The sequence below is a fragment of the Peromyscus maniculatus genome, chromosome 1, assembly GCF_049852395.1.
Source record: "Peromyscus maniculatus bairdii isolate BWxNUB_F1_BW_parent chromosome 1, HU_Pman_BW_mat_3.1, whole genome shotgun sequence".
Taxonomy (NCBI): Eukaryota; Metazoa; Chordata; class Mammalia; order Rodentia; family Cricetidae; genus Peromyscus; species Peromyscus maniculatus.
The window spans coordinates 214,176,971-214,198,796 of NC_134852.1; the positions used below are offsets into that span (position 1 = coordinate 214,176,971).

The 21,826-nt window shown below is 43.6% G+C and overlaps 1 protein-coding gene across 2 annotated transcripts in view; it reads right to left on the reverse strand.

Annotated features, from left to right (window-relative positions):
* Cacul1 (CDK2 associated cullin domain 1) overlaps positions 1-14,052 on the reverse strand; it is an 81,494-nt gene extending 67,442 nt beyond the window's left edge. For both annotated transcript variants that reach the window (XM_006978468.4, XM_006978467.4), the window contains exon 1: positions 6,438-14,052. In XM_006978468.4, coding sequence (XP_006978530.3) covers positions 6,438-6,798 — 361 coding nt within the window. In that variant the 5' untranslated portion in view covers positions 6,799-14,052. The remainder of the gene's footprint in view (positions 1-6,437) is intronic.
* Between the last annotated feature and the right edge of the window lie 7,774 nt (positions 14,053-21,826).

Below are 21,826 nucleotides of genomic sequence, written 5' to 3' on the forward strand. Positions count from 1 at the left end.
AATAAAAATTGCTTTTAAAGAAACAATGAAGGTCAATAGAAAATGGAAAGACATCTTTTAAAATTATAATAGGGGAAGTTGTGCATATAGAATTCTATATCCAATAAAAAATATTCTTAGAAAATAAAGACTTCTACAGACAAAAGCTGACTAAGTCCAAGTCAACAGAACCACATTTAAAAAAACTTCAACAAGCCAGTCAGTAGTTAATCCCAGCACTCGGGAGGCAGACACAGGAGAAACTCTGAGTTTGAGGCCAGCCTGATCTACAAAGCAAGTTCCAGGATGTCCAGGGCTACACAGAAAAACCCTGTCTTGAAAAACATATCCAAAAACAAAAATTTTTATGGAAGCCCAGAACTAAAGAACAGAAACACAAAGGATAATATAAAAGATTTCTTTCCCAGTTGTCTTAATCATTGTTCTACTGCTGTAAAGTGACCCTGATCAAAGCAACTCTTAGAAAGGAAAGCATTTAACTGAGGGCTTGCTTACAGTTTCCAAGGCTTATCCATTATCACCATAGTGGAGAGCATGGCTGCAGGCATGGCACTGGAGAATTAGGTGAGTGCTGTGGGATGTTCTGTATGTCCTGTGGGAGCCCGTTCTCAGGTTCCTCATGGCTTTACCCAGCAGGTCCACACAGAGGATGATTAGGACCACGGGCCTGAGTGCAGGTGTCTGAGATGGTCTGTACTTGGCTGTGCTGGGGGATGGTCTGTATAGCAAATGTGTTGCTCTGATTGGTCAATAATTAAAACCTGATTGGCCGTGGCTAGGCAGGAAGTATAGGCAGGACTAAGAGAGAGAAGAAATAAAAGAACAGGAAGGCGGAAGGAGTCACTGTCAGCTGCCACCAGGACAAGCAGCATGTGAAAATGCCGGTAAGCCATGAGCCACGTGGCAAGGTATAGATTTATAGAAATAGACTAATTTAAGCTATAAGAACAGTTAGCAAGAAGCCTGCCACGGCCATACAGTTTGAAGCAATATAAGTCTCTGTGTTTACTTGGCTGGGTCTGAGTGGCTGTGAGACTGGCAGGTGAGAGAGATTTGTCCTGACTGTGGGCAAGGCAGGAAAACTTAAGCTACAGGTGAGACCTACATCCTAATCCACTGGCAGAGACAGAGACTGGACATAGGCTTTTGCCGCTGACATACTAATTCTAACAAGGCCACATCTACTCTAACAAGGACACACCTCCTAATCCTAAACCTCAAAGTGCTACTTCCTAATGGCTAAACATTCAAATATATGAGCCTATAGGAGCCATTTTTATTCAAACCACACTAATTTTTGATTATTTAAAAAAACAAATTTCATCTTATGATTCTAGAATAGATAAGCACAAAGATAAAACAGACTGGGGAATTACATGAGCTGGAACATATAGTCAGAAGATTTCCTGTGTCCTGGCCTGCTGGTGGTCAGGACAAATCTCTCCCACTCACATCCCCCAAGTAAACACACAGAGACTTATATTAATTATAACTGCATGGCCGTGGCTCAAGCTTTTTGCTAGCTAGCTCTTATATCTTAAATTAGGCCATAACTATTAATCTATGTATCGCCATATGTTCTGTGGCTTTACCTGCATCCCGTTACATGTTGCTTCTTGAGTGGCTCAATGGCATCTCTTTGCCTCTCCTTTCTCTTCCTGTCTATCTGTTTGGATTTCCTGCCTGCCTCTAAGCTGCCTCACCATTGGCCAATCAGCATTTTATTTGTCAACCAATCAGAGCAATACATTCACAGCACACAGATATTTATCAACCAATCAGAGCAACACATATTCACAGCATACAGAATGGCATCACCCATCAAAACACTTAAGACACACTCCCTTCTGGGACTGGAGTATCAGTAATTCAAGGTCATCCTCAGCTACACAGCTAGGGTTAAATTTAATGCCAGTCAAGGCCTTTAAAAAAAAAAGGATTTTGATATAGAGATAGATAGATAGATAGATAGATAGATAGATAGATAGATAGATAGATAGATAGATAACTAAAATAGACAATGGACTTCAACCTTATAGTAAATGTGAAGAGCTTTCAACAGGGCTTAGAGGCTAAGGGCCCATGACTTTCATCTCAAAGGCAGAGGAAGGCAGATCTCTGAGTTCAAGGTCTCTGAGTTCTAGGACAGCCAGAGGAACAAAGAAAAACTGTCTCAAAAAAAAAGAAGGAAAGGAAGGAAATGGAAGGGGGAGGGAGAAGCAAGGGGAGGGGAAGGAGAGGGAGGGGAGGGAAGCAAAAGAAAAAAAGAAAGGAAAGGTAGACAGACAGAAGGTGCCACAAATAAATTTTTAAAAAAGCAAGATCCAACCACATGTACACAAGAAATGCACTTTTACGTTACAAACAAATGAACTAGAAACGGCACAGCATACAATGAACGTGAACATCTCATATACCAGACACTACCAGGGGTAAAGACAGGCATCCCATCATGGAAAAACATCCATAGTCCATGACACAGCAATCTCGAAAATGATATACCATATAAAGGGATTAATGCACAGAACTGAAATCTATACATACACAGTCTGTTACTTTCTTACAAAACTGCCAAAATAGCAAGAGTAGTTTTTCAACAAATATTGCTGACACAACTGGACATGTATATGGGGAAAAGAGAATGTCAATCTCATACTATACACACATACCAACTCATAATTCAGACCACAGATTAGAAGCTAAGCCCACAAAACTTCTGGGAGAAATTCTTCCTGACTCTGGATAACACAAATATTCTCAGGATAAAAAAGAAAAAGAAAAAACTGATAAAAATCAGTTAACATCAAAACTAAAAACTACTCTTCAGAAAACACTAAGAAAAAGACAAGTCAGGGGAGAGAACATTCAGAATGCCTGTTATCTGACAAAACATGCACTCAAAGTTCACAAAATAACCCAAAAAATGAGTAGCAGATCTAAACAGTCTCACACAACTGCAAGAAAGACCAGAAACCACCTAAAAAGCCAAAGGCACGTGCAAATAAAAGACACAGCAAAACCTAATACTGCCCACCTCTGTCAGGATAAACTTTACAACTGACAATATGGAGCTGTTGGAGACCAGCCAGCACTGTCTAGAAGTACTGCAGCAACAGGCACTAACACACAAATTTAGTTTAGGTTACTGAGTTTGTCAAACAATCCAAACGTAATGTTGGTGGTATTTAAACTGAATTTCTAGATTAAAATGGAGAAAAGGCATTCTTATAATAATATGACTCAAGAACATGGAAACTTGAGCCACTTAACTAGAGTCCTCCTTAGTTCCTTAGTAAAGTTTTACTGTCTCTTCTTAAAAGACTTGTGTGTTCTTGCATTATTTTACCTATACACACCATAATTTTGCTACTATTACATAGGTATCCATTTTTGATTTATTGCTACTAGTATAAATATTAACTCCCAGGCTGGTCTTAAACCTAACAATCCATCTACACTGAGTTTCTTTCGTGATTTCATTGGTTCGATAAATGATATTATTGCCAAATTCTAAAGGGCTTGTTTTGTTTTGTTTTTTGAGACAGGGCCTCACACTATATCACCTTGGCTGACCTGGAACTCATAAAGATCTGTCCCCCCTCAGGGGCATTAAAGATGTGAGCCACCACCATCAAGCCAGCAACCAGGATTTTTCTTAACATGTTAAACAGTAATAGAAATTGTTGCTCAAATCTTAGATGATCTTTTAATAAAAAAAACCCAGAGCCAGATATTGGGGTGAAAGCTAAAGATCAGAGAAGCAGAGCAAGCCACAGCCAACCTTACCTAGACAACTCAATTGAACTGTCTTAGTTCCTGTTTCCTCACGCCTTATATACCTTTTTCCACCTTATATGCCTTTCTCCACCCAGCCATGTCACTTCCTAGGATTAAAAGTGCTGTGTTCCCTAGTACTGGGATTGAAGGTGTGTGCCACCACTGCCTGGCTCTTTTCCAGTGTGGCCTTGAACTCACAGAGATCCAGTTAGATCTCTGCCTCCCGAGTAATAGGATTAAAGGTGTGTGCCACCACTGTCTGGCCTCTATGTCTAATCTTGTGGCTGGCTCTGTCCTCTGATCCGTAGGCATGTTTATTAGGGTACACAATATAGCACTACAGAAATAGGGAGCATCTACAGCTGGTTACCATCTTATAGTGAATATACTGAAAATTTCTCCATTATTACTACTATTAGCTACAGGTCTTTGGTGATGACTTTTATATAGTTATCCTGCACTCTTTGCCTTACTAAGTTTTCATCATAAACTGGTGCTGGCTGATTAGCATTTTTTAAAAAATCATTAAATCATGCTTTTCCAATCTATTGAGATAAATTACACTAATATATCAATATTGAAAAAAAACTAGGACAAACTGTTGAATCATGATTCTTTTGACATGGTTAAATCTGATGAGCTAATAGTATACAGGATTTTCATTTCTACGTTAATAGGTGTAAAAGATAATGATAATACCACTAAGCTGACAAACATCACCCAAAGATCAGCTTTGGACTACAAACTACTCAGGACAATTTTGAGATGGCTAGCTAAGATGATCCAACCTCACAGACTACTTGAACTAATAGGTGTAATATGCCTATATATAACCTTATCTAGTTTTAGAGTCAAGATTTCACTAACCCCATAAAATGGTCTTGAAATTTTGGCTTTGTCTTGCTTTTATGCCCTATGTTCCAGAGTTTATAAAAAGGAAGGGTTATTTAAATCTGACAGAGTTTGTATGCATGAGTATCTGGACCAAGAGATTTGAAAAAGAAAGTCCTCATCATTACTACTACAAGTCTAAGCTTAGTCCAAGCTTTCTACTGATAACTGTTTTGAGTAACTAGTTCCCTAACAATCATGTATTTCAACTACCTTTTCAAATTTATTACCATATAGTAGCTTTTTAAAATCTAATGTTCTATTTTTATTTTCATTTGCAGTTTTTCTCCTGGAGCAATCTTTAACAGGTCTGCATAGCTTACTAATCTTTTCGTTTTGTTTTACAAGATCTCATGTTTCACAAGCTGGCCTTGGAAAATGAAATTCTCGATTCTCATGTTTCTACCTCCAGAATGCTGGGATTACAGTTGAGAATCACTATGTCAGGTTTTATAAGGTACTGGGATCAAACTCAGGGCTTCCTGCACACTAGGCTAGCACTCTTATCAAGCCAGCTGCATTCCTAACACCCCAAACTTATTCATTTTTTCTAGGGATAATCTTTTGGTTTGGCAAATCCTTTTGCTCTTAGTTTGACTGATGACTTCTACTCTTTATGCTCACTTCCTAATGAATCAAAGAAAGTTTACTTAAACAATAATCCAAACTTCCTTCACTGTTTAAGGTAGATCACACTGCCACTGTAAGGTCTATTTTCACAACATAAATTTCAACATACAAACTATATTAAATAAACGATAGTCACAAACCTTCCTATCCACACCCACACAAAAGTCTTTGCCTAAAGCAATATCTTGAAGGCATGTAAGGTTGTGTGCTATTCCCATAAAATTTTTTCTAAGGTTGTGACTACACATCTGTACCAGGACAAATAATTTTCTCTTCACAATTAGGTGGGCAATTACTGTTATAGCTTAATAAAATTGGTAACTAGAAATAAAATCTCCAGTTGCATTACCAGATGTCATTTTAAACTTGCAGTTAACAAGGACCTGGCCACCGCTAGTGATCATGTTCCTTTTACCACACCACCTCCCAGGGCTAAAAACCACTACCCCATTCTTTTTCTAGCTATGGAAGCACATCACCTGACATTTTTGAACTACTGTTTGCCTTCGGCCCGCAACTGAATGTTAAGGCAGATCGCTAAAAAGTTCAACATGGGGCAGGGCCCTGCATATGGCCGCTTGAATTGCTTCTCTGAAAAGTGATTTTATACATCAGCTTCAAAATAGTTGTAGCAGTTCCCACTGCATAAAGAACTCAGAATTCTGTGACAGGATGCAAAATGTACAGAGCAGAGAAAAGTGTTGATGTAGGCCAACGTTCAGATTCCTGATTTGCTTAAAGTACAGCGCCTAAGTACACAAGAAGACAAGTTGTCAAATTTCTTTGCTCTCTGGCTGCAAAAAAAGACCTATTGCTAAGGAAATTCAAGACTGCCTTAATTTCCCCCCCTCGCCTTGTAAGGTGAAACTTTAAAGAGGACGCATGAGAAAAGGGCTTACTAATGTTGAGAGATGATCAGGCACAATAAAGACCCTGTCTGAAGCATAGTGCGCAGGTAAAGAGCAGCCTGGGCTGGTCGGCCAGACACCGGCTGCACACACTGAGCGAGGGTAAAAGGGTAAGAGGGAAGAGAGAGACCGAGGCCTGGAACAAAGGAAGTGGAGCACGCCCAGGGCGGGGGGATTCGGCGAGCTGATGTGGAGAAGCAGCCCAGGCTATGGGGAAAAGGCCAGACTCACGGAACTTGGAAGTGGAGGTGTTGATGTTGATGGTGGAGCTCGGGGTGGGGGCGGGGGCCGCTTTGGCCACCGCGGCGGCCGCGTCGCAGCTCTTCAACATCATGATCACCCCGCTGGGCTCTGGCAAGGGCGGAGGCCCCATCGGGAGCCCCTCCTTAGGGCCCTTCCTGTCCACGGAGCCCGAGGGCACAGCCAGCAGCTGGCCCCCCGGGGGTTCTCGGCCAGGATCCGGGATGGACGACGAGGGCGGCGGCGGAGGCTGCCGGAAGTTGTCTGCGGCGGCCTCCCAGTTGTTGTGGTTCTGGTCGTCCATCATTGCCTCGTAGGTGAGCATCTCCTCTTCCTCCATGCTCTCCTCCATCCTGCCGGCCCCCGGCGGCCTCCCAGGCACCTGCCGCCCACCTCAGCCCCCGGGCCCAGGAGCACAGCAGTCGCCTCGAGTTCACATCGCCCGGAGCCCTCGCGGGCGCGGCGGAGAGGCCAGTGGCGCGCCCGAGTGCTTTCGCCCTCCCTCGGGAGGACTCCGCTGGAGGAACCGCTGACTGCGGTGGGCACTCCCGGGATCTGGTTCTGAACAGCAGCCGCAAAGCGGCGACGTCCTCACGACATTTTACAGCAGCTTCAACAGGCGTTTGGAAAGGGCTCTGGGGGAGCGGCCAGGAAGACACGTGGTGCGAGGACCGGCCCAGAAAGAGCTGGGCGAAAAGGGGGCGGGATTATGAGTCACCTCCACGCGCGACAGGATCCAGCTGCCACCCCCCACCCCCGGGCTCTGCTTAGGCCAGGTGTCTAGACCAGCATTCACCGCCCCGCCCATGTCCGGCATTACGAGATAAAGGACTGGTCTACGCACGCGCATTCTCTAACTTGTTGCCGGAACATCTGGGAATCTGGGTGTGCCCGGGAATGCGCGAAAACGGCGGGCCGCAGCGGTTATGTACCATGCCCAGTGCTGGCTAACCTTTCCGTAGTGGAGTTACCCCACTACCACCGACACTTGCTTTTTGCCACCCAGGCCTTGGCCTCACAGCCTCAGCCTTTGCTTGGGGACAGAAGTAGAGGGTCGCAGCAGGCCCAGGGTGCAGACTAAATCGGATGGACTGCTGGTATGTGCCTGTCCTAGCCATTGGGACCCGAAACTGAGAAGTACGGAATATTGCTTCAAGAATTGCACAATACACATTCCTTCCAAGAATATGTGAAACATTTACGAAAGATAAATATGCTGTGTCCCGAAGCAAGTATCTCTGCATGTCTGAGGACTGACATCATAGCAACCACATTCTCTGATCCCAGTGCGGTTAGAAACCATTAACTGAACAATAACGAGTGAGTCCCCATTGCATTATTCTTTTGATCAACTCATGGATCCGAAAGTCATAAAACGTTTAGAACTGATGAGATCGGTACAATCGTGATAAACTTTTCTAGTAAGGCCCTGCTCAAGGAGTTTTTCCCAGCACACTAGTAAATACTGAACTCTTCATGTGTACTTTGTTAAGATACTCAATATATAAAATGCTTTCATTGGTTAAACATCATTATGGAAAAACCTAGAAACAGGCTGGACCAAAGAAATCATAGGATCTATAGGTGGTCATGGGTAAGAAACGTTAAAGGGAAATCGAATGGGCCTGTGATAACTGGTTGACTCTTACTTAGAACTTTGTGAGCCATTGTTAAATTATACTTTAAGGTATATTATGCATTAGTAGTTATTAACTTAAAACCACTGCTGGTTTGTTCAGTATTTAGAGACAGATACAACAATTATAGGAACACTGACCCAACGATGGGCCCAGATTAATAATTACTATACTCTTCCATAGTCCCAGAAGTTAACCTCTTTGTTTGGTTTTTCTGTTTGTTTCTGTTTCCTACTAAGATGTGAGTTTTATTAAAGCAGTAAAAATATAGCTGTAAAATATATTTGTAAGTTTATATACTTAGAGAGAACACCAATTTAAAACATCCACTGTTGGGGGGACAAAGGTCCTTGTGCCCACGGAGAACTAGGAAAACCAGGAATGTTAAACACAGGGATGCCTCCTCAATGAAGGAAATAAAATACCTGCATTTCACCCAGAAAACTGGGAGTGGATGTTAACAACCTAGTGACCTTTTGCTATCTGTAGAGCCTGACTTTACTCAAATCCCCCAGAGTGATTATCCCAGAGTTTCCCTCCCTAGAACTTTATCTTTAGCTCCCAATTAATAGAACCCATCCTTAGGGGGGATGTCACATGTACTTTATGGCCTACTGATCTCTATGCCACAACCAGATCTTAGGCCTTGAGCTAAAGAACCCATCTCCATGGCCACATGTACTTTGCAAAGGAGTTTCTTTGTAATCATGCCTTAAGCTTTATTGTGCATCTGAAATTGGAATGATTGTTGCCTGGAAATGTTTTTTCCAAATTCTACTTTAAATAATTTAAATATACTGGCAATAAACTACCTGGCATCGGACTCTATAAGTTTGATTCAGACCTACTAAGTCAGGCTGAACCTAGTTTTCAATCTCACCTCTTCATGGATCATTTCCCTGCCTGCCATGACATTTATAGGGAACCCCATAAAACACTATTTTTATAGACAGAAAAATGTTTAAAGCCTTAATGATTAGCAAATAAAACCATTTAAAAACTATAAATTAGGATAAATTTAAAATGTTTGTATTGCTTTCAAAAAAGGAAATTTATGTTAAATACATGGTACATTTCTGATCTAAGCATTGCTTTAACAACTGGATTCAAAATTCCATTTGCTCTGATATCAGAAAAATATAGTTTCTCTATTTTGGAATTAGTGAAAATCATCCAAAGAACCAGTCTCCCCAGATAGGAGAGACCTAATTTGTCCTTACTCTAAATTAAACATCAGTTAGTGAAAGTCTTGATTTCAAAATAATTGGTAATTCAATTATGGCAAGAAAATTAACTCTTGACATAAATACATTATGTATGACTCTTTGACTTACTTACCTGGCCTATCAAAAACATCAGATGTGCTCCTTAAGTTACAGCCAGTCATATATCTTACCATATATTTTACACCTATTTTTATTTTGTCATATTTATCAAGGGAAGAAAATGAGACCTGTATTATTTAACAATTTGTTGACTGAATGTTTAACATCCAAATATTCAGCCACATGGATGAGCCTCCATGGTAATTGTTGCTGCAGTTATTAGCAATGGGCCTGGGAAGAGACCAGAGAAAGAGAGGGGCTATGCATTGAGTGCTGGAGCTTCCCTCGAGAGCTTGTGTAGAGACAATGGTGATCCAGGAAAAAAATGAGAAGGGGGCCATGACTTCAAGACCAGGAGATGGACATTTTGAAGAGCTGGGGAGAGGGTATGACTGCAAAATCAGGTGACATCACTCTGAGGAGGCAGGGCAGAACACCCCTGTAGTTTAAGCTTTAGGAAAGAAACAGAAAGAATGGAATGGCAGCAAGGACGCCATCATCAGACCTTCCTTTTTCGGAGAATACAGTATGCCTTCAGGAGGTAACAAGGGAGGCAATACTCAAAGGATTGTTAAATTCAAGGTAAGACAAGGGACCTGGAAAAAGTAATTGAACAACAACAACAAAAAATCCATAATAATGGGTGGGAGGACTGGGGAGATGTATCATCAACTAAGAGCACTTGTTACTCTCACAGAGCACCTACATGGCAGCTCACATCCGTGGCTCTGGTTCCAGAGGATCTGACACTCTCTTCTAGACTGTGGGAATTGCACATACATAGTGCTCAACTATACATGCAGGCATAACACCCATATGTAGCACAAATCTTAAAAGGTCTTGCCAACTTCTCAGCTGAACTGCTGCTCAAAAGCCTAAAAGCTTAACCAGCCTAATTCCTGGGTTTCATGCCTTTTGTACCTTTCTGCTTTCTACTATCACTTCCTGGGATTAAAGGCTCTTGATACCACACCTGGCTGTTTCCAGTGTGGCTTTGAACTCACAGAGATCCAGATGGATCTCTGCCTCTGGAATGCTAGGATTAAAGGTGTGTGTGCCACCATTTTCTGGCCTCCATATCTAGTGGCTGTTCTGTTCTCTGACCCCAGATAAGTTTATTAGGGTGCACAATATTTTGGGGAACACAATATCACCACACCCATACACATAAAATATTTTTTAAAAAATAAAGTAGGCTGACTATGGAACAATAGTTCTAGAAGTCATAATGAAAGGGGAGGAGCATGCAAGAGAAAAAGAATGAAAATTTGCATCAGAGGATTACAGGAAAGTTTGGAGATGAGAAATGTTTTCAGGGTCACTGAAATTCTGGTGATGAAATACTGGAGTGATACAGCGTGCCTATTCCCAGTGGCATTTCAGTGGAAGAGGGTACCCAGACTAAATGCAGCTCAGCTGTGGCCAGCTAGATCCGATGGAATTGAAATGCAAGACTGGTTTTCTACCATCAGCCAGCACAGCAGGTGCTACAGTGTCCATGATTGGCACCAATGAGCACAAGACACCTGACTTTTCATGGCCAGTCAGCTCAGGCAATTCTCATCAGCATCCCAGGTGTTTGGACCAAAATGCTTTGTAAACTTGGCTCCAACACTCCCCAGGGATTAACACTAGGTGGAAGCCAGGGTTCCTTTTATAGACATGCTGATGATCTGGGAGGAGTTGTTTCTATCTTGTCATATGGAAGAGGAGGCCCATACAAATGAACCCCAGTTTCTATTTATTTCAGTCAGTGCCTTCACATATACTACTTAAAATAGCCTCCTGTACTCTAACCCCAGACATTTCCAACTTTGGTGCAATACTGTCCCTGCCAGCATGCAGCTCAGCATTGGAAGCATCCCTGTCATACACTACTGTCACTAGTACATATAGATGAAAATTCCATGTTTTCTCTCCTTGTTCTTTTAATTTTATTTTTATTTATGTATATGAGGGTATACCAGCATATGTGTGCGTGTGTGTGTGTGTGTGTGTGTGTGTGTGTGATGTGCCGTGTGTGCAGGTGCCTGCAGAGTTCAGAAGCGAGTGTGAGATTCCCTGAAGCTGGAGTTAGACAGTTGTGAGCTACCTGATGTGGGAGATGGGATTAAAACTCTAATTCTCTGCAAGAGCTACATGCTTTAACTGCTGAAGGATCTTTCCAGAAAGATCTTTCCAACTCCTCATTGCTTTAGAAAAATAAATAGAAAATGGAAAACTGGATACATTTACACTAATGTTTTTCTCTCACTATGTAGCCCTGGCTGTTTTGGAATTCACTATATAGACCAGGCTGGCCTAGAACTCACAGAGATCCACTTGTCCCTGCCTACCAAGTGCCAGGATTAAAGAGCATGCACCACCACCACACTCAATACTAGTAATTTTCTACCTTTCAACTTTTAGTCCCTACCATCTACCATAGACCTCAGGAAACTATGATCTCCAAGATGAACTCAAGGTTGAATATATCACTAAGGGTTGACTCAATAACAAGCGGGTGCTGCAATTTTGACCAGAGTCTAGAGAGGTCTGTGGAAGCCAACAATACATATGAAGAGATATGAGGCAGGAATGTTCCCCTTTGAGAGAAAATCTTGGGCCAGGACCAACCATCAAACAACATAATAGGGTCAAGCCTGAGATTGGAAACCAGCACTTAGTAAGTTTGCTGCACAAAAAGATGGAGTGTGTTTGAGTCACAGATGTTTCAAAAGTGGGCCAGCCAACCCTGAAACTGACATATCTCTCAGCATCTTACTACATGAAATTTAAGCCCCCTTGGGGTCTGAGCCAATTCCAATTGGGTCCTCATTACTGAGAAAGCCTTTGCCACCAACAGGATACATCCCAGGTCCAAATCTGGACCAGACTGAGGGTGCCCAAGAACATCCCAGACCTGTAGACAAAATGAAATGTGGAACATTCTCAGAGGCCAGGAAAACTGTCAGAGCAGTTTCCTATCAAGCCTAATTGAAAACAACAGCCCCTTAATCTAAATTTATAGCATAATCAGCCTTCTGGTTACCTAATCATAATTAAATTAGACTGGCAGTATATTTCATATATGCTAGTTAAAATCACAGAAAGGAGAAGCTGCATTTGCTATCTAGTTTTTTCTACTGCTTCCTCCTGGAGTAGGGGGCGAGAGGTGCCTGGCCTGCAAAGTGGGAGTCCTGGGTTTGAGTCCTGTCTCTGCTGTGAATGGCTGTGTGACTTGAAGCAAGTGCCCTAGCCCCTCTGATTCTCTCTGTCTTCTCATCTATCAGATTCCAAATCAAAGAGACTCGTTTGGAGACAGCATATGGCATTACACAAAGGATCATTATCACTTAGTTTCGTCTGTTCATATGTGTATTTACATGTTCATGGAGGTGCACACATGTGCAGGGGTGTGTGTGTGTGTGTGTGTGTGTGTGTGTGTGTACTTGTAGGTGCACCTGTGTGCTGAGGCCAAAGGTCAACCTCAGATATTATTCCTTAGGATGCTTTATCCATGTTGTTTTCTGACATGGGGTTCTTCCCTGGCCTGGAAGTTGCCCATTCAGCTAGAATAGTGGCCAGCCAACTCCAGAGATCCATTTGTCCTCATCTCAGAGCATGTCATAACACCTAGATATTTCATGTGGGTTTTGGAAATCTCAGGTCTTCATATTTATTCAATAAGCACTGTAGTGCCTAAGCACCTCCCAAACCCCTTTCAGCCTATTCATGAATATCACATAACTAAAATTATGCAGTAAATATTGTTTTGTGTCTAGTAAGAAGCCTGTGCTTTTTTATTTTTTTTTATATAGGGTCTCATTGTTGTCCTGGATGGCCTCAAACTTAGAGCTTGCCTGCCAATGCTTCCTGAGTGCTGGGATTAAAGGCATGTACCACCATGCCTGGCCTAGCCTATGACATTTTTTAGGGCATCTTATTGCCAGGAAATTGATGAGCTCAAAGTAGCAAAGATTTTGACTGTTCAAGCATTAAACAACTTGGGTGAGTGAGGGGACCTGCACAGGCAGGAAGCCAGTTTATGAATTCTGTGTACCTCTGACTAGAGCAAACTCTCCCAAACTCACTTTGTATGTGACTCCAGAGATGCTTAGCAAGAAGAAATCTCCTAGAGTGACGTCAGAGGTATAAGGTGCAGTGGACCTAAGAGCCCTTCTCAGAATCAGAGGTGGTTCTAAAGAAGGTTTCCCACTCATCTACTCCATACCTGCCAAGCAAAATCTCAGCTATCCAGGCCAGTGCCTCTGTATACTGCTAAACCTCTGTGTATCGAACTTTACCTGGAAGTTTGTTTACATCATTAAAAAAGAAGCCACACTCTCAGCCTGGAGTGCACTGCCCATTCACTTCAAGAGGGGGAGAGGAAGATGGGGAGGTGGTGAAGTGCTTGCTCAGAAGGTTGAGGACCTGAATCTGATCCTTAAGTCCCACAGAAAACCTGGGCACAGTGTCATTCACCTGTAATCCCAGTGCCAGGAAGATAGGAGGTTCTCCAGGGCTTACTGGCCAGCCAACCTAGCTAGTCAGTGAGCTCCAGGTTCAGGAAGAGACCTGACCTCAACATTAAGGTAGAGACTGAAGAGGACAACTAATATCAACCTTGGGCCTCAACATACATGTGTAGCTGCACACACCTGTTCTCCCCCCACTCCTCTCATCTCCTCTCCTCTCTCCCTCTCCTCCCTTCCCTTTTCCCTTCTGCCTTCCTGTAGCGGGTATTCATTCCACCTATGACCTTGGGGTACCAGCCCCTAGGTTATGACCTCTTGGCTAGCTTAAGACTTGAGGACTGAGGAGCACGTACACAGTCCCCTTCTCTCACAAGCTCTTGGATGGTGAAGACCAGGCCAGGCAGCATGAAACAGCATGAGACTGGTTTTCAGCCTTCCAGGGACTCTGCCACTGAAATTGCCATATCCCGTATCAGTGAGTTGATACCCCATATAACCCCTTAATGAATAGATTCATTATCAGTAATCCATGTATTTTCTTTTCTTGTATTACCTTTCCTTCCCCCCACCCCCTCTGTTTCAAGACAGAACTTGTGTGCATATGCACAGGGCACAAATAATGAACATATATGTTCGAACATGAGGAAACAGCATAAATGTAAACACAAACATTGACTACTCACCAAAGACGCATGTGCCCCTTCTAGAGTATGGGGTTTGCATCAGGAAGCACACAGCAGCTTCCTAGCCAGGAACTACATTTCTCAGCCCCTTGTGTTTTTTAAAATATAGATGACTCTACATAACACAGCATTTATTGTAAGGTACCCTGTCCTATAGTGTGTAGTTCATTCACAGTGTCACCCAGTTGCTCCCTACCCAAGTTTTAGAACACTTTCATCAAGCCATGTTGAGTTTACAGGAGTGAATGACATCTGGCCTGTTTTAACTGTCTGCAGACAATGTATGTTGCTTCCAGAAACATCAGCTGCTTTCATTTTAGTCAAGTTCAGTGACTTCTTGTGAGTGGCAGAGATCTTTGTTATACCTGGGCAAGAATGCTTCCCCATAAGACAACAGCTCTCAGCCTGTGGGTCACAACCCCTTTGGGGTGAAACAAGGTGCTTTTACGGGGTTTGCCTGAGACCATTAGAAAAGATACTTAATTAAGATTCATAACTATAGCAAAATCACAGTTATGAAGTAGCAACTAAAATATTTTCTGGTTGGAGATCTCCAATGTAGGGAAAAAGAGCTGGCTAAAGAAACCCACCCTGACCCTGGAGCCCAGAACTAGGGAAAGATGGCTCAGATCAGGGCAGAAAGAAACACAGTTTGGCTCAGTCAGATCAGAGCCATCTCTGTCCCTAGCCAACTAACTTGTGAAACCAACCAATAACAGAGCAGGACAGTAGAACCCTGGGCCCCAAGTTAACCCCTGGTTGACTCCACCCCTTAGACTTCCTGTGTAAACCATCCTGCCTGGTCAGTTAGAAAAAAAGGCTGTTCTCTCTACCCTAGTAGAGGCAGCTACTCTCCAGGACTACTCCTTCCCAAATAAATCTCTTTCTCTAAAGAGTTTTGGGTGTGAAGATCTTCCTTCACTGGCATAGAGAAGATCCTTGCTGAGATTCCCTCAGTGGACAAAGCAAGGGAGAACTGAAAGAGCAAAGCAAGGAAGAGCTGAACAGATCTTTTCTGAGGCATCCCTCAGAGAACCGAGCAAGAGAGAGCTGAAAAAGTAACACTTTTCTCGGAGCCAGAGGAGATTGCTACATTTCTGCAGGGGTTTTTCCCTTTTGTAGAGTGAAGCAAAAGAAGACATCTTAGGCCGGAGAGGGAGCGTGAAGAAGCAGAACTCTGCTAGGAAGCCCCCTTAAGTGGGGGCTGAGCAAAGCTCAGCTGTAGCGGATTTCCAGGAGAGGAGCAAGATTGCAATATCCTGTGGGGAGACCATCCCCCATCATACCAGGTATACCCTGACTTTCCCGAATAGTCAGGAAACCCTTCCCTGCTGAAGCAGTTCCAGGCCAGACTTTCCCCAGAAGTCAGAAGTCAGCTGTTTTTCTGAGCAGCTCAAGGTGTCCAGTATACCTAGTCCTCCAGGGCTGAACTGCCTCCTTGCAGTTCCAGCCATCAGAGCTGTGCTAAACAGCTCCAGGTGTCTGGGACACCTTCAGGGCAGAGCTGTTGTTCTAAGCAGCTCAAGGTGTTGCCTGACTCCCCAGGTAGTCAGAACACCTTTCCGCAGAGTTGTTGCAACCAATTTACTTACATTTTTGGTGCTGAAACCTGGGACCAAACCCACTGAGTTGCAATCAATTTACTTACAACCACAACATGAGGAACTGTTTTAAAGGGTCAAAGCATTAGGAAGGTTGAGAACACTACCATAAGAGCAGTCCACTTTAGACTGACTGTCGAAGATTCCAAGGATTCACAAAAGGGAAGAGCCACAAGATCCAGTCTATGGGTGAAGCCTAACCAACCAGGAATATATAGCTAAAGTTTTCCTGTGTCCCAGCCTGCCGGTAGTCAAGACAAATCTCTCTCACCCACCAGTCCTGCAGCCACTGGGGCCCAAGTAAACACACAGAGGCTTATATTATTTATGAACTATATGGTCATTTGCTCCAGCTTATTACTGACTAGCTCTTACACTTAAATTAACCTTTAATTTTTATTTATGTTTAGCCACATGGCTTGGTACCTTTTCTCAGTTCTGCCTTCATATCTTGCTTCTCGTGGCAGCGGCTGGCAGTGTCTCCTGACTCAGCCCTCCTGTTCCCAGAATTCTCCTCTTTCTTTGTCCAACCTATACATCCTTCCTGGCTACTGGCCAATCAGCACTTTATTTATTAACCAATCAGAGCAACACATTCACAGCATACAGATATCCACAGCAGGAATAGCCACTCATTGGGGCATAAACAAGCAACTGAGGCCATGGAAGTCCAAGCTTTATCTATCATAGCAACTCTGTCAACTAATGCACTGCTGAAGTTCTCACTCTGAATGCCCAGTTTCCTGGTAGAGTTCAGTATAGTTCTTCTCTTGCACATCTCCAATGTCCATCACTTCTCATCCAGGAAGGATTTGTGGGTTTCAGTAAGCAGAAATAACCAAACCAAATGAAACACACTTGACCAGAAGACTGCTGAGACCAGTGAACTTTGGAGACAGAATACAATATGCATCTGAGACTCCTAAAAGCTATCAGATATATGGCAAAGTTCTTTGTTTCCCTTCTTTCCTTCCTTCCTTCCTTCCTTCCTCCCTTCCTTCCTTCCTTCCTTCCTTCCTTCCTTCCTTCCTTCCTTCCTTCCTTCCAAGGCAGGGTCTCATGTAGCCCAGGCTGTCCTTGAGTGCTGATCCACCTGCCTCCACTTCTCAAGTGCTGGGATTGTGTGCATAAACCACCATGCCCAGTTTGTGCAGTGTTTATAATCAAACCCAGGACTTCATGAACACTAGGTAAGCATTCTACCTACTGTACCACATCCCCAACCACCTAAGTTTTCATTGAGCTGACATCTTTAAATAGGTTGACATTGAAACCTCCAGTTTACTGTATATTCAGTATTTATTTCTAGGCAAACCTGGGGCCCAGCTCCATTTCCTTGTCTCTGACCCTTGGTAAGGATCCTGATGTCCAGCCACAGGGAATCAAAGCTACCAACTATCATTCAGGCAGGTCTATGTGGTCTCTGCCCTGTTTCCTCCTAGGCTTCTATCCCACACTATGTCCAACTGCTGCCTTCTATGAGTTTCTTCCTGCTAAGCTTGCTAACCACTCTGAATGGTCCAGACCATCAACTAGAATATGCAGATATTATCTGCCTTCCTCTCCTATTGAGTATGGGCCACACCTACTCATCACCTGGAACTCATTGCCCTGTGTGGCTGGCTTCCTTTGGAATATGTGCCTAAACTACCTCCTAGGTATCTAAATCACTCCAGGACAGATGAAGGACCTGGATCCACCATGTGGCACCTTCTGCCTTCAAGAAAGTTATTTTATATCTCTGAGTCTATGCTTACTATAAAATGAGTAAAATGGCACACTGGTGACATCAGCATCGTGTGTGTGTGTGTGTGTGTGTGTGTGTGTGTGTGTGTGTGTGTGTGCAGGAAATTGAGACTCAGTGTGAGCACTCAATAGTTCTTAGACTTTTAATTTTTTTTTTTAAGGAAAAGTCCCTTTCCCTATCACCACACTTCAAAATCTAAATTCCAGGAAATCAAATGACTCCTCTTCAGGGACACCCCACCAACCCTGCAGGGCCACCTGCCCAGGACAACAGGGAAAAAGCACCAGCCTCATCCTGTGGAGGTTTTCCTTAGACAGACACAGGGACTCCTTTCAGGTGCAAACCTTGCTCCATGTCCCCTCCTTGAACAAGTAGCTGTCTCTGGTGTCCCATTGTGGTCACTGACAGCTTTTGGCACTGCCAGCCCTGCCTTGTTTATTCTGTAGCCTTTCTCTGACAAGGGCAGAGACCTGGGCAAGGGGGCCTTGGTTCTTGTGGTGGGGGTATGTCTGGTGAGGACTCACCTAACCAGACCTTGGGGATCTCCTTCCTCCTCTCTGGGAAGACATGAAGGGGCATGGTCTACCTCGGGGAGCATCCCCCATTCCTCCAGCATCTTGGGGGTAGGGTATCTTAGTGTGGCTGTGTGTTCCCTATGTATGTGTGGGGCGCTGCTTATCATGCCTTCCAGATGCTGGTGGTTTATTGGATGCAGACACACATTTGCATGGACCCAAAGGGCATGGTCCCTTCTTCTGCCCCTCTTTTGAGCACTCTGGTTCCATTCTACCACTCTCCCAGAGCTTCACCAGCTAGCAGGTGTAACCTGAGTTATATCCACAGCTGTCCAGAGCTAGGGGCCTTTTCCTTGAAGGCAGCTGTTCCTTCCATGCACTTGAATGCACAGAGGGCTCTTACAACTGGACTTAGGGTCTTGCCAGCTTAATGGAGCATCATAGAACCTGCTCCCTAAGCTTTTTGCCAGCCCTATTCCCCCTGCTTAATAGGGCAACAAGAGATTGGCGCATCCAGGGCCTGAGCCCTATCTGATCAGCCTGCAGTGACAGTCCCTTGCCCTCACCTTGGCAGCACCCCAATAATTCCTACCAGTAATTCTTTACCAACATTCCCTCTTTACTGGGCCTCAATGCAATCCAAGGTGCAGCAGCTTATACACACACCTTGGGGAGGGAAATAAACTCCCCCTCTCCAATGAGGCACACATAGAATAACTTTCTGTCCTCATCAGCCCAAGACCCAGGTCACAGGTAAGTCTCACTTTATAGCTTGTCCTTAAATGAAGCCTTCCTTGATCTTCTGATCAAAGCTGCCAGCTCAGAGGCTCTGTCATGGGCAGTGAGCCATAGATGTCATAAGTGGCTTCAAACACAGGAATGGAACAAAATCATTGCTTCCCCTCTTTCCCTTTTTTCATTAAGCCTTCAAGTAGAAGGAGAAGAAACTGAGTCATTGCATTTAATTTATAGGAAGTGCTCCCTAAAGTGGTGAAGACTTCCCTCTTTGTGATGGCAAGAAGGTAAATGTGGTGCAGCAGCTTAGACTGTCATCTAGACTGAGTGCCAGATCAAGGAGTAGGAATCCCAATTCCTGACAAAGAGGGAATTAGTTGCCTTTATAATCCTTGACTGCTGATCTCTGTCTCATTCACATGACTTCTCAGGTTTTCTGCTTCTTATTGCCAAATCTAACCATGAGAGTCTAATTCTGAGTCTGAAGCCTCTCTTCCTTGGAAAAATAATTTCTTAGATTATTAGATTGAAAAGTTGTCTGGAGAGGAAATGGTGTTTGGGACCTTATTGTTTTTCTTTAAAAGGGTTTGTGCATAAGGCATGATCTCCCTCTTACCCACCTGGGGCACCAGCTTAATTAACCCTTGAAGAATGGTCTTCACAGGTTTCAAATCAATTGAGCATGGTAAGAATATGTTAGACTTGCTATCTCTTTGAACTTGAGCAAGTCACCAATGTTTCTAACTTTATTATCCTGTTTCATTGAAATAGTGAAAAGAGGGATTGGAAAGATAGCTCAGTGGTTAGGAGTGCTTGCTTTTTTTCCAAAGGACCAGAGTTCAGTTCCCTGTACCCATGTATTACACACACACACACACACACACACACACACACACACACACACACACACACGTAATAACAATAACAATAGCAATGCCTATCTTCAAGAACTGACCTTGCCTGATGTGGGAGTGCATACCTGAAATCCCAGAACTTAGGAGTCAGAAACATGAGGATCATAATTTTTCAGCAGGCCTAGGCAATGCCAGAGATCCTGTCTCCCAAAATACCAAACTGGTTTTTTTCTTATTTCTGTGATAGGGTCTTCCTATGTTGGCCAAGCTGGCTTAGAATTGAAGATTCTCCTGCTTCAACCTCCCAAGTACTGTAATTACAAATCCAGGCCCTCTAGCAATTTTTAAAATATTTTAAGAGTGTGTGTTGCGTGTGGGTGCTCATGAGTGCAAATGTACAAGAGGACAGAAGACATTGTAGCTCCTGGATCTGGAATTACTGTGAGGTACCCAGCACCGAGGGGCCCAAACTCAGGTCCTCTACAAGAGCAGTGAGTGCTCTTAACTTCTAAGCCATCTCTCCAGCCCAATCCAAGAAATTTTTCACTCCACAGCTACTATCTTCGTGACATGTTGTTGAAGATAGGATGGAGAAAAGACAAGTAAAACTTTTACTTTCGTGGAACTCAAGGTTAGTGGGGAGAGATGGTGAAGAAAGCACATAAACAGGACCTGGGTATGTAGCTCCAGGACAGAGCTCCTCACATGTGTGAGGTCCTGAGTTACAAGTGTAGAAAGATAGATCAAGGGACAGAGCATGCTGAAGCAGACAGCAGAAAGGAATCTGGGAACCACCAGTTACCAGAGAGTCTTCTTCTGGAAGCAGTCAGCAAGGACTGGAGGTTACCATCACCAAAGCCCAGTAGCCCAGCATGTAGCTTGTGCACAGACTACCTAGCTCTCCAATCTGTGCTGTTTCTGTCCTTCCAAGCCTGGTGGAAAGTAAGATTGGCAGACAGAGGGCTTTACATAGACTGTTCCAGCATAGTGATTGGCCATTCCTGCCTGGCATAGACCCCTCCACTGAAGCTGGTTTTAGTTCTTCATATAATGGGCACCACCTGGGTCCCAGGGATTGCATCTGGCATCAATTAGTTCTAAGCCCAAGCTGGAACAGCACCCTGGCTCCACTCCCAGCTACTGGCTTTGGAAGCATCCAGATCCTGGCTGGGTGTCTTTTACTCCTGATGACCTCTGTCAGTGACCCCCATTGTAGACCCACCAGGCACACAGCTGTCACCATCATAAGCAACCTGGTTCCAGGGCAAAGTGATCAGGTGTCAACCTTCACTGTGTGCTCTAAGGACCTGGTGACTAAGGACAGCTTAAGCAACAGAGAGAGGATGAGCATGCTATTTCTAGCTTCGACAGATAAAAGCACATTCCATGTGGAATGATGGATGGGCTGGAATCTCTGGTAATATGCGCAATACTTCTAAAGCTGCTTGAAACCAGGTGGATGGGAGAGATTTCATCCCTATTTGGCTGTTCTAGTGGTCTGATCTTGGGAAAGCAACTTATATTGCATTCTCTAAGCCTTAAATGCCCTATTTTAAAATGGACATGAAAAAGAACTTACTGCATATGTGAGACAAAGATTAAGTAAAATAATTCATGCAATGCACTTAAAAATATTTAATGTATGTCTTCTGGGACTCATCTTCATTCCCTACCTCAAAAATATTTTTAAGCCTTCACTATGTGCTAGAATAAACATTCAGACATGTCCAACCTTTTAGCATGACAGTATATCACCTACACAGATCATTCTTGAGATGACTGCCCCCACCCCGCAAAAAAAATCATGTACACACACACAAAACACA